Source organism: Benincasa hispida, chromosome 6 (genome assembly GCF_009727055.1).
Source record: "Benincasa hispida cultivar B227 chromosome 6, ASM972705v1, whole genome shotgun sequence".
Classification (NCBI taxonomy): domain Eukaryota; kingdom Viridiplantae; phylum Streptophyta; class Magnoliopsida; order Cucurbitales; family Cucurbitaceae; genus Benincasa; species Benincasa hispida.
In genome coordinates, this window is record NC_052354.1 from 51,795,085 (window position 1) to 51,807,148 (window position 12,064).

Consider the following 12,064-nt stretch of genomic DNA (forward strand, 5'->3'; position numbering starts at 1 on the left):
TGACACGACCTCAATCCTGAGTGTTTTGGGAACTCCTGCCTTTGAGGGCGGTCATTTGATTAGTATGGGTGAGAGTGGCTAGATTACCAACTCAACATGCTTACCTTTTTGGGAACTTGTCTGATCTGGGAGTTGGGAACTCAATCCATAAGATGGAATTCACTCCTTTCCCGAAGCAGGGATAAGTAGAGAGATTGCTCCCTTAAGGGCTGATTCTAGGGCTTGAATATAGTGGTCACAACTTCTCTTTGGAAGAGAAGACTCAGTCATAGTAGGATTATGACCTATGTTCATTAGAGGGATCAGTGGTACTTAAGGAGACAGATGTAACTACAGAGGCATAATGGTTATTGGTCCAGCTGTACTTACGAGCGATCTGAGAAAGGTTATCGCACTTCTCATTGGTTGAGATGGACACATAATATATCTATAGTAAGGATAGTTCAACTGTCGGTCTTTAGTGGAGTATCTGGCAGTTAACGGATGATGGATCCCGTGACTAAAGAGTTTAGTCAGTTATTCACATATCGTTAGAGCTTCGAGCTACAGATCCATGAGGTCCCCTTGGTAGCTCAATGGATTCAGTTTTTGGTGTTGATTTGAAATGTTCAAATTAACAAGAGAAAATTCGATTATATATGATATGATCGGTGTGATGTATGAGATGCATCAAGTGGAGGATTAATGTGAATGAGATTTACATTAAGTACCAAGAAATAAAAAAAGAGCTATGGTTTATATGTTTAATGAGATGAAATATAAAACTATAGGTTATAAATATACTATGGTAAGTTAGTTATCATATAAATTTATAATAATATTAATTATTGGATAATTATCTCTTTTTCTCTAATAACCTAACAAATATATCATTTTAATGTAAAGTTAAGTCTAAGGAAGAGTATCCTAAGACACCTCAAGTGTTGATGACAGATAATTAATTATCTTCTCTTTGTAGGAGAGAATTAATGCATTAATGAGAATTAACATTTAATTGGTTAGTTATATTAGTTGTATCAATGGTGTATCCATTGAGTGCAAAATTAAAATTTTTCTCAAAGTATCTTTGGATAATGAGAAATTTTGTGTATAGTGTTAAGATATGATCTTTCACAAGATACATTAGATCTTACAGAGATTTAGAGAAATCTATAGTAAGATTGATTTTATCCTATATGGTGGAGATTGGTACACAAGATATTTGTTTTTGCTTGTGAAACAAAACTTTGTGTAGCCATAAAATATCCTTAAAGATTTGAAAATGTTTCAGTTCTGAGTTAGTCTATCACACTTCTATGAGATAATAGTGATGTGAAGACTACGACTAAGGATATTAGTAAACATCAATGTCTAGAGTAAGACATATTGAGAGCAAGTATCATGGTAGTGACCAAGATGACTTTCTATGACATATGGTGTGATTTATATAAAATATATGACAGACACCTACAATATCTAGGGTTACAAGACATGTCTCTTCTTCGCTAGGACAAGTGGGAGATCATATTGTGTATAGAGTATGCCCTAGGATACATGTCTTACTAGTTTCAGTGCAAGTGAGAGATTGTTGAGATTTGTGCCATAAAGCGTCATAATTTTTTAGTTGGTTGATTTAGTTATTAATTTAGCAATAATAATTTATCCATTAACTAGAAAAATCCAAGGTTATTGCATGAAGTCGTGAACATATATGTAGTTGACATACAGGTGAATCATGTTAAAAAAATAACCTAAAAGTCTATATGTATATAGATAAGGTTGGCTGCCTTATCCTTGTGACAATATGGATACAATCCACTTTGTAATAATTACAAATCGTTTGATCCAAACCATCCATATATAGACGTGTGAATGGGGTTATCCTATACAAAGAGTTTGTATAAGACTGGACCATGAATATTTAATCTCTCTTTATAAATCCTTAATTGATGAGATTAATATTTCATAGGATGGTCATGTGCGACTCGATTTTAATCCTAAGTAATTTATGAACTCCTGTCTGTGAGGTCAGTCTTTTGATTTCCATGGGTGAAAATGGCTCAAGTTTCCGACTTAATAAGCCTACTATTTTGGGGACTTGACTAAATGGGGAGCTGGAAACATAACTTCACAAGGTAAAATTCGCTTCCTTCCGCATTGGCTAAGTAGATGAGTAGTTTTCTTAAGTGCTGATTTCGGATCTTAAAAGGGGTCTTACCCTCTCACTAGCCCGAGAGAGACTTAGTTTATGGTTGGATCATAAACAAATTGTTTATTAGAGGAATTAGTGGTACTTAAGAAAAAGATGTACTTTCAGGGGTAAAACAAATACTCGACCCAACTGTAATTATGAACAACTCATGAAGGATCGACTTGCTTATACTGATTGTATCCATGGACAACTTGTCCTACAGTGCATAAGAGTTCAACTATGGGATATAATGGTTTGCCCTGTAGTTGATGAATAAAAGTTAATTTGATTAAAAAGTTTAATTAATTAATTTTGGATCATCAAAGCTTATAATCGGTAGGTCCATAAGATCCCCTTGCTAGCCTACTATGGACCAACAAGGATCAACTACGTTGAAAGAAAATTTGAAATGTTCAAATTTATGACGGAAAATATTAATTGTATTGGATACAATTATTTACAATGATTTACTATAAAGTTTATTTGAATGAGATTCAAATTATAATTTTATAATATATAGAATTAACTTATTTGAATATGATTCAAATAATTAATTAATTATTTGGATGAGATCCATATAAATAAATAAATTATTTAATTTGAGTAAGATTTAAATTAAATGGATAATGGGAGAATTGATTTATTTGAATAAAATTCAAATAACTAATTAATTATTTGGATGAGATCCATATAAATAAATAAATTATTTAATTTGAGTAAGATTTAAATTAAATGGATAATGGGAGAATTGATTTATTTGAATAAAATTCAAATAACTAATTAATTATTTGGATGAGATGCATATAAATAGGTTATTTAATTTAAATAAAAATTGAACTAAATAGTTAGATGGAGAATTAATTTATTTATTTAAATCAGATTCAAATAATTAATCATTTAATTTGGATTGATTAGAGAGAAGATAAATATTTAAATATGATTTAAATATTTTAAATCATTTAATATGAAATATTATTTGGGTAGATATTTATTAATATTGAATATTATTAAATATTTCATTTAAAATCTTTGTAGAAGTGTTATCCTAATAGAATTATGAGTAATCCATAGAGTTCTATAAATAGGGCTTTTGGAAGCCCTCATAGAACACATTCTCTACAAGAATGATCTCTATAATTACTCTAAAACTCTCCCTCTAATATTTCTCCCAATTAAATTCTTCTTTTCATTCTTTTTATTCTTTCAAGAAGCGGTTCTCACAAACTGAATCTTATTTTGTTGCAATTCTGGATTAGCAAAAGTATGTTGTTTGACCTTTTCTTGTCTACTTTATTTTGAATTGTTTCAAGAAATAAAAGAAAGCGATCACATGCTGTGATCCCCTTCATGAAGGTAGCTGTCGGTGTCGGAGCCCGAAGTTGTTATGGAGGTGGTTTCGGAGGTGGTCTCGGAGCCTGAAGTTGGTCGCTAGAGTTCTCATCAGAGGCAGTTGTCAGAGCCCGAAGTTGGTTGTCAGAGTTATCATCAGAGCTCGTAGTTTAAAGCCAATAAAAATATTGGAAGAAAGGAGAATTGTGGTGAGTTGATAAAATATATCAGTTCAACTCCACCAATATTTAAAGTTAGTGGGCTAAACATTGAGTTGGTATACTGATGTTGGTGACCCAAGCACCCCGCTCTATCCTCAACCGCTCTAACAAATACACTATAGTTTCAATAAGTTATTGATAAAATGTGCATGTCATACTCTAGTATCTTCTTGTTCTTCTTGCTCCTCTTCTTCCCATACATCCTTTATATCCTTTTTTTTCCCTCTTTATATCCTTCTTTTTCTTTCCCTTTATATATATATATTTTTTTTGTCTACGATCTTTCTCACATTCTCCATGTTCATTTATATTATGAATACATATTGTTAACATAGACTATTCATCTATTCCAGCAGCCTTCAATCTTTCATTGACTCTCATTCTTTCTTCAACTTTTTCTTTTTTTTTTTTTTCATAAATTTTATCATTCTTCGAATGTATTTAAATGGTTGATAATTTTTAAACTTATTATTTAATTGATGGGGATAAACAAGAAATATTGCCTTTCTATTTTGAAATCCTAAAAATTAGGGGAAAATATTTGTCGAACAAAGATTTATTTAGTTTGCTTAAAGATTACAAATAGAATTATTTTAAAATGCATTATTTTATTTAAGAAAACAATTAGTTAAATCTTGGATTATTTCAAGAAAATGAAGATCTCTATATATTATATTCAAAGATTTCTACTCAACACTTACTTTTTACCTTGAATGTGTGAAACATTGTATAGAATAATTTAAAAGGAAGATTGTCTAAGGGTTTAGGTTTCTTGTGAGACTATCGATGGAAGGGTTTAAATATAGCTAACGCACATTCTTCCTATCGCAATAGTATCAGTTTCGAAGTTCCTGAGATGGATAAACTAGTTTTAGAGATGATTGTACATGACAAGGTGAAAGATTGGTGCAATGGAAGAGATTATTCTCACCTTGATTTTGTGATGGGGTCACTTGAGAAGTCTGATTTTCGTTTCTCATGCCGATAGTGTGTGTTGTGTTTGCTTGACGAAAAAAAGTGAAGGGAAAAGCGTTGTGGTCGGCCAAAGAAGATTTACAAATCCCTAATTTCTTTTCCTTTTTTATTTGAGTTGTTGGTAGGTTGGGTTTTTAATTATTTTTGTTATTTTACTTGAATGCCTAGTCTAATGTAGTAGGCATATCATGTAGGTGTTGATTGGACGTTTGGTTGGCTACATTGGTGGTTGTAATGTATTTTGAAGTTTTTTTGAACATTTTGAAACTTTCCAACTTCAACTTTTGAACGTTTATCTACTTGTAAGTGAGGACAGTTTTGACAATTTCTATTTTTTCAAATGAAACCTCTAAATTTGCTATTTATCTGGTCAACCCTTCTTCTTTTAGACCCTTTACCATTCTTCTTTTAGACAGTCCAATACACAATAATCATGTATAATTAAATTATTATATTTAATACACGCACATAATAATGAACTCTTATTTTAAAGAATAATTGTTTTAAATGGCAAAATTGTTAGAAATATTTTTTTTATATATAACAAAATGTCACTTTCTATCAAAATGTCTATCATTATCTATCACTAATAGTTAGTAACATGTTGCTATATTTGTAAATAAGTTAGCTCATTTTCTATATTTAAAAACAACAATATTTTAAATGAAATTTTTGTTTGGTTGTACTATATTTAAAAGTGATTATATGCTTTATAAATGTGCTACTATTTCTTACCAATATTTCGAGAGTTAAATGCAAGTAATTTTTGGAAAAGTTATCATTCAATTGTTTCATTAAAAAGTTTTCTTTCAATTAATCCAACTTCTTTAAACTATTTGCTATTTATTAAGGTTTCATCATCTAAAATCATTTGATGAGGTATATTGCTACTTTAAATTATTGTTTCTTTTTCCAAATGTGCTTATAGAAAATTTCTTTTTTATTTAAAAAGCATTGATTTCTAAAGTTATTTCAAACACACTATATATAATTTCTAAAAAATCAAAGAGCTACAAAATTTAATAAACACAAAATTGAAGATTTTCTTTATTATTATTATTTTTTTAGATTTATTATCATTGTTGCTGATGTTATTGTTGTTATTATAAGCTTAATGAGAAGTGAGGGTGGGGGGATAATTATTTGTTTTTAATTCATAAAATTATTGAAGTGGTCTAATAATGATCCTTAATGATCTACATGTTTGTACTTTGGGTTATATATAAATATAAAATGAATTAAATTGCTGTAAAGCTGATCATCTGAATCAGACTAAACTGATTTGATTCCATTTAATATGAACCATTTTGTAAAAAAATTGACACCAGATTTGATTTTCTGTTTAATTCAGTTATATTTAATTTTTTAAAAAAATATTTCAGTTTTGATGATGCCCTTTTTCCAATCTTTATATATATTTCATTATAGTTGCATAACTTTATTCTTTATTATCATTATTTTTAACAAAACACACTTTTTTTTCAAGATAATAATTGATACCTTTATATAGACTTTTCAAGAAAGTTATTAAATACACCTAATTATGTCAATTGGTTAAAAATAATTTTTCTTCTTAGATTTTTGTGAAAATAACGATTTAGTCCATAAATTATAATTTACAATAATTTAGTCTTTGTCTTTCCAATTCTTTAAGTTTAACAAATATCACTTAGTCCATGTACATTATAATTAATAACAATTTTTAACCAAAGTAAATGAAATTTGAGGTTAAATTATTATTTTAGTTTCTTTGTTTTAATCTATATTTTTAAGAGATGTCTAATTTTAATCCCTATATTTTTCAATAAATCTTAAATTTATTCCCTATTACTAGTGTTTTCTATTGATTGTTTTTTTTTTAAAAAAAAATTATTATCTATTAGATATTTTCATTATAAATTTTGAAAATATATTCATAAATTATATTTTCTCTAGCGAAAATTATAATTATTATTGAGCCATTTTGATAAAATTAGTTTTGATGGTTTAAATTGAACAAACTCTAAAGGATGAATATTGAAAAAGTATTCTAACCTACATTTGTAAATAATAAACTAAATTTGAATAATATAACAAACAAGTTGAACTTAAAAGAGCAAAACAAGATTACTTAATCTCATATAATTTGATGGTAACATCGTGGTTGTCTTGTCTCCTCTAAATTCTTGAACACATGGTTTTCTTTTCTAATACATTCGTATAGTACAACATGTGAGATTTGAACCACGAATCACATACCTCTCTATTGCTATCATTTGAGCTACTCTCGTTTTAACGTTTATCTCTAGTACATCTAACTAACAATATAAACTCCCCGCTAACCACTGTTTATCCTCTTCAAATAATTTATCGTTTACATAAATAAGAGTTCAAAAGGGGGGGAAAGGGCTAAAAAATGCAAAGAAGAAGAGTTAGGGTTCATTATTAAGAGGGAATAGGGAACCTGCAGCAAGGGCAATGGGAATTGGCTTGGAGCCAAGGCACCAAGCAGGTGGAGTGGAACTTATGGGCGCATGGAAGATGGACCAGTGGCTCGCCCACTCTGAACCTTTCTAGACAAACAGTGCACTCTTCTTGCTCTGAGGCTCTCCATTTCATAAGCTTCCCCCAATTGAACCTTTTCTTTGTTATTATTATTGATTCTTCTTTTCCCTTTGTTCTCTCTTTTTCCTCACCATTTTTTTCTGATGATCCCTTCCACCCTACTTTTTCATTCTCACTCTTCCTCCTACAATTATACCAAAAAAAAGAAAATGGTTCAAATTGAAATGATTTTGATTTTAACGTTGATTTTAGGTTAAATTACAAATTTCGTTTCAAACGTCAGTTATGTAGTAGTTTGGATGTAGTTTAGTTTCAACTTTGTTTTTATGGTTTTAGGAGTTCGAATTTGATCCTCTCTTACCATTTGGTAAAACAATCTCATAAATGATGATCTCCGCTTATAATTTTTGGTATGTTGGATAACTATTTGAATTTTTTTATTTTTTTTTAGAAAATTAATATTTTTGTTATATTTGATAACTATTTGATTTTGTTTTCAGAAAATTAAGTTTATAGACATCATTCTCATCTATTAATTTCTTTGTTTTGTTGTTTTTTTAGTAGTGTTTTCAAAAACTAAGCCACGTTTTGAAAATTAAAAAAAAAAAAAGAAAAATAATTTATAAAAACTTATTATTTTTTAAATTTAGATAAGAATTCAAATATTTTTAAATCAGTAAAAATGAAAAGGCATGATAATTAAGTTATAAGAAAATAAACATTTTCTTTTTAGAAAAAAGTTATCAACTTGAAAATGCATGTCTGAATCATATATATATATATATATATATATTAACTAGTTTGATGCTAGCGCTTAAAACTTTTAATTCTTAAGATTATTATTATTATTATTATTATTAACTAATATTACTACTTTTTTTAATCATAAAAATAGTTCAGTTTCTTTTTCCTTTTTTTTTTATATATATATTTAGATTTAATTATCTTTAATGATTTTTTTTGATAAAATTGGTCAACGATTTAATGAAAATGAATGCAATGATTAAATGGTTCTTTCTAGCGTAAAGTAAAAAAAAAATAATAATAATAATAAAACAAAGCATTCATTTAATGGTGAAAGGACTAAAAAAAAAAAAAAATTAGAAATTTTAGGACTAAAACAAAATAGAAGTACAAAATATATTAAAAAATTATTTCAAAGGATAAAATTTTAGAAAATATTTATAAGATATAGTAAAATTTTAGAACTATCAATAATAATGTCGATGTCTATCAGTATCTATTATTTTCTAATTTTTGTTATATTTTATAAATATTTTGATTCAGTTTTCTATATTTAAAAACAACTCTAAACTCATTCAGGTGGTGGTAATATTGTGCAACCTATTGAATAATGATAATGATAATTAATAATAGTATTTATAGTTAAAATATCATTTTAGTTTCATATTTTGAATTTTATTCAATTTTAAATTATATATAGTTAAATGTTCAATTCTAGTCTTCCTATTTTAAATAATAAATTTGAAATTTAGTCTCTACTATTAATTTATCGACGATTTTTCTAAAAAAATATATATTATCTAAATTTTTTATTATAAATTTTGGTAACATATTCACAAAATGTATTTTATTTTATGAAAATTATTACAATGATTAAATCAATTCCGATTAAACTTAATTTGAAATTTGATAGTTATTAAAAATATAGAGACTAGTTTGAACATTTGATAGTACATAAAATAAAGGAAAATTTTTACCTATAAAAAAATGTCAAACTATTTCCAAAATTAAAAAAAAAAGTACTAATAGATAGATTTCTATTCAACATCTATCAAATAAGATTAAATTTTACTAAGGTCTGTGAATAGTTTTTTTATAAAATAAAATATGAACAATAACTAAAACAATATTTTAACTTTGTTTATATATGAAGTCCCGAATCTTATAGTCAATTTTCAATTTCATCATCAATCTTTTAAACTTTTCAATTGCATCCATAATCTATTAAAATTTCCTAATTCTTGAATTTTATTAACAAACTGCTTTTTAGAATAGCCAACAAAAGGGGGGAAAAAAAGAACAATGAATAAAAATTCTCAAGAAATAAGGTGGTTCACGAAGAAATCACCTTGAATTTTCTGGTTTTCTGTGAGTTCTCAACCTCTCATCTAACCGTTCCTTGGCTTCTCTTGCAATTTCACCAAGTTTCTCGTTCTGGTAAGCTTGATTCGACGAGCTCCGATGCTTAATTTCAAAATTATAAAAAAGCAATTGATCAGATTTTCCCAGGAAACAAACAGAAACCCAACAAATTCCAAGAGATTTTATTCATAAACCTGTGAAGAAGATGATGAAGTGGAATGAAAATCACGGTTGCTTGTGTACAAACAGAAGGATGGTCTTCTTGTAGATCCTGATTTCGCCGCCGTGGACGGCGAGTCCGATGAGGCTATGCTCTGGTGGAACCGCCGCCTTCGTGCACATTCAACTCCAGGCAACATTCCGGCCATCGATCAACGAAATTGGTTTAGATTAAAATCGGAAATATCAGTAAATTAAAATTTATTAGAAACCCATTTGGGGAAAAAACGGTGAAAACAGAATTCAGAGTCAAACCCACGAAGATTTGAATTGAAAATCTGCAGAGTAATCAGAACAGAGAAACAGAGAGGAGGATGAAGAACAGAGGCAGTCGAGATAGAAATGGTGAAAACTAGTTGAATTAAATCCAAGAGGATTTTAACTCAATCCATTAAATTACAGAGAAATAACCGATTTTCAACTCAGAATAAATGGAGCCTATCAATTTCAACAAATGAATCAGAAGAAAAAAAACGAGAAGAAAACGAAGAAACCCAACTACAAAATTCTCAAATCCACACTAATTTCATCTCAAAATCAACCGAGTTTCAACGTTTCAGAAATGGTGAAAACTAGCTGGATTAAACCCAAGAGGATTTCAACTCAACATCCATTAAATTACACAGAAAACCCCAATTTTAGTTCAGAATCAATGGAGCTTATCAGTTTCAACAAATGAATCAGAAATACCCATGACAAAAAAAGAGAAGAAAATGAAGAAACCCAACTATAAAATTCTCAAATCCACACTAATTTCAACTCAAAATCAACCGAGTTTCACCGTTTCATCAAAATTAACCAAGACCCATTAAGGATTACAATTGAAAACCAATGCAATCGCTGATTTACAGGGAATGAACCAAAAGAATAAAACTCAGAGAAACGAGGAACACGAAGAAGAAGCTTGAGAACTGAAGTAAAATGGAAGGTGGGGAAATGGGAGTGAACGGAATTAAAATAAGGATAAAGTATGAAGGCCAACGAAGCTGGGGATTGAGGAAGGTAACAGACAAAAGTGGGTCCTCGCCATTGAAGGTGATGAGAGTAAAACGTACAATAACGAGACGATTTCCTCAATCACTCTCTCTTTTTTCTCTTTCTTAAAAACAAGGGATGTAGTGAGAGAAACGAGGAAGAAGGGAAGAAGCTTCCTTCGAGATTTACGGGGGGATGATGACTAAAAAGTATTAATCCCACTAAACTAAAAATAATTATAATGGATTTGTATTTGTTTTTTGTTTCCATTATTGGTTTATGCTCGTAATGGCATAAAGTAGGTAATTTCGGACTAGAAAAATGAGAGGTTTCCTATCTTCATTCTAAAAAGTTCTATATTTCTATTTATGTTGAATTACAAATTTCGATATAATTTAGTTCATATAATTTTAGAGTTGTTATAATTTAGATCTTATGATAGATAAATAGAGGTGTACATGAATCGGATTGGAGGAATTTTGTGGATCAATCCGAAAATTCGGGTTGACTAATAATGAACCCTATCGATTCATTTTTTAAGGGTCAATCCAACCGAACCCAATCCAGACCAAAAATTTTGGGTTGGATCGGTTGGGTCACCGGATTTTTTTTTTTTTTTTTTTAATTTTGAAGGACGGCAGATCGACGTGAGGTCGGAGATGTGTAGCCGGAAGCCTGAGATCGAAGTTGAAGCGTCAGACGTGAGGCGCAATTTGCGTCTTCGGGTGTCCAAAAAACCGAAAGTCGGAGGCGCGATTTGCGTCTTGCGAGTGGAGCGTCGGACGAGGGGAGGGAATTGAGGAGCGTCGGAGCGTGAAGCTGGAGCGGAGCATCGAACGAAGGGAAGGAATTGAGGGACAAGGGTTTGGCTTTAGGGGCAGCGAGTCGAGGGTAGGTTTGTTTTATTTTTTTAATATATATATATTCGGGTCTCGGGTTGACCCGATTCTAAAAAGGAGTAACCCGAGACCTGACCCGAAATTCTCTTCTTTTTTTTTTCTTTTTTTTTAAATTATTTTTTTCTTTTTTTATTCAAACCTAACCCAAAATAAAATCTAACCCAATCCAACCCTTACGATTTGGGTTGGGTAGGCCGGGTTATCAGGTTTTTTTGAACACCCCTATAGATAAATATATATAGTGTCCATATGATTTAATAAAACTTCTACCAAATTTTATGAACTAAATTTTAACTTCCTCTAAATCATGGAAGATTATAAGGTAACCTTCAAAACTTTCAATTGAAGATAGCTTGACTGGTAAGAGCAAATAATAATAATAACAATAGTCGATACTATATATAAAAGGGATACGAGACAAGAATCTTTACATTCTCATTTTGTCCTTACATTTTTTAATAATTCCTATTTTTTCATTCATTAAAACTATTCAGGTCAAGGTGGTTAAAAGTGAAATGATGCATTTTCTTTTGTTTATGAATTTGATCTAGATCATAGATACGAAACATCATGATTTAATGATTAACATGTATTTAAATGAATAATCATGTATTTTATCTTGTTAC

General features: G+C 29.4%; 1 protein-coding gene across 1 annotated transcript; it reads right to left on the reverse strand.

Annotated features, from left to right (window-relative positions):
• Positions 1-6,811: 6,811 nt before the first annotated feature.
• LOC120080501 (probable E3 ubiquitin-protein ligase RHY1A) lies at positions 6,812-10,689 on the reverse strand. Its single transcript, XM_039035174.1, has 3 exons — positions 9,540-10,689; positions 9,332-9,447; positions 6,812-7,423 (listed from the first exon to the last, which is right to left on the reverse strand). The coding sequence occupies exons 1-3, from the start codon at positions 9,711-9,713 to the stop codon at positions 7,120-7,122; spliced, it is 594 nt and encodes a 197-aa protein (XP_038891102.1). The 5' UTR covers positions 9,714-10,689; the 3' UTR covers positions 6,812-7,119.
• Between the last annotated feature and the right edge of the window lie 1,375 nt (positions 10,690-12,064).

Coding starts and splice junctions, on each gene's coding strand:
- LOC120080501 (XM_039035174.1), bottom strand. CDS start 9,713: ATGGCCGGAATGTTGCCTGGAGTTGAATGTGCACGAAGGCGGCGGTTC. Junction 9,448..9,539: donor CTTCATCATCTTCTTCACAG/GTTTATGAATAA, acceptor TTTGAAATTAAG/CATCGGAGCTCGTCGAATCA. Junction 7,424..9,331: donor AGAAAACCAGAAAATTCAAG/GTGATTTCTTCG, acceptor GTATAATTGTAG/GAGGAAGAGTGAGAATGAAA.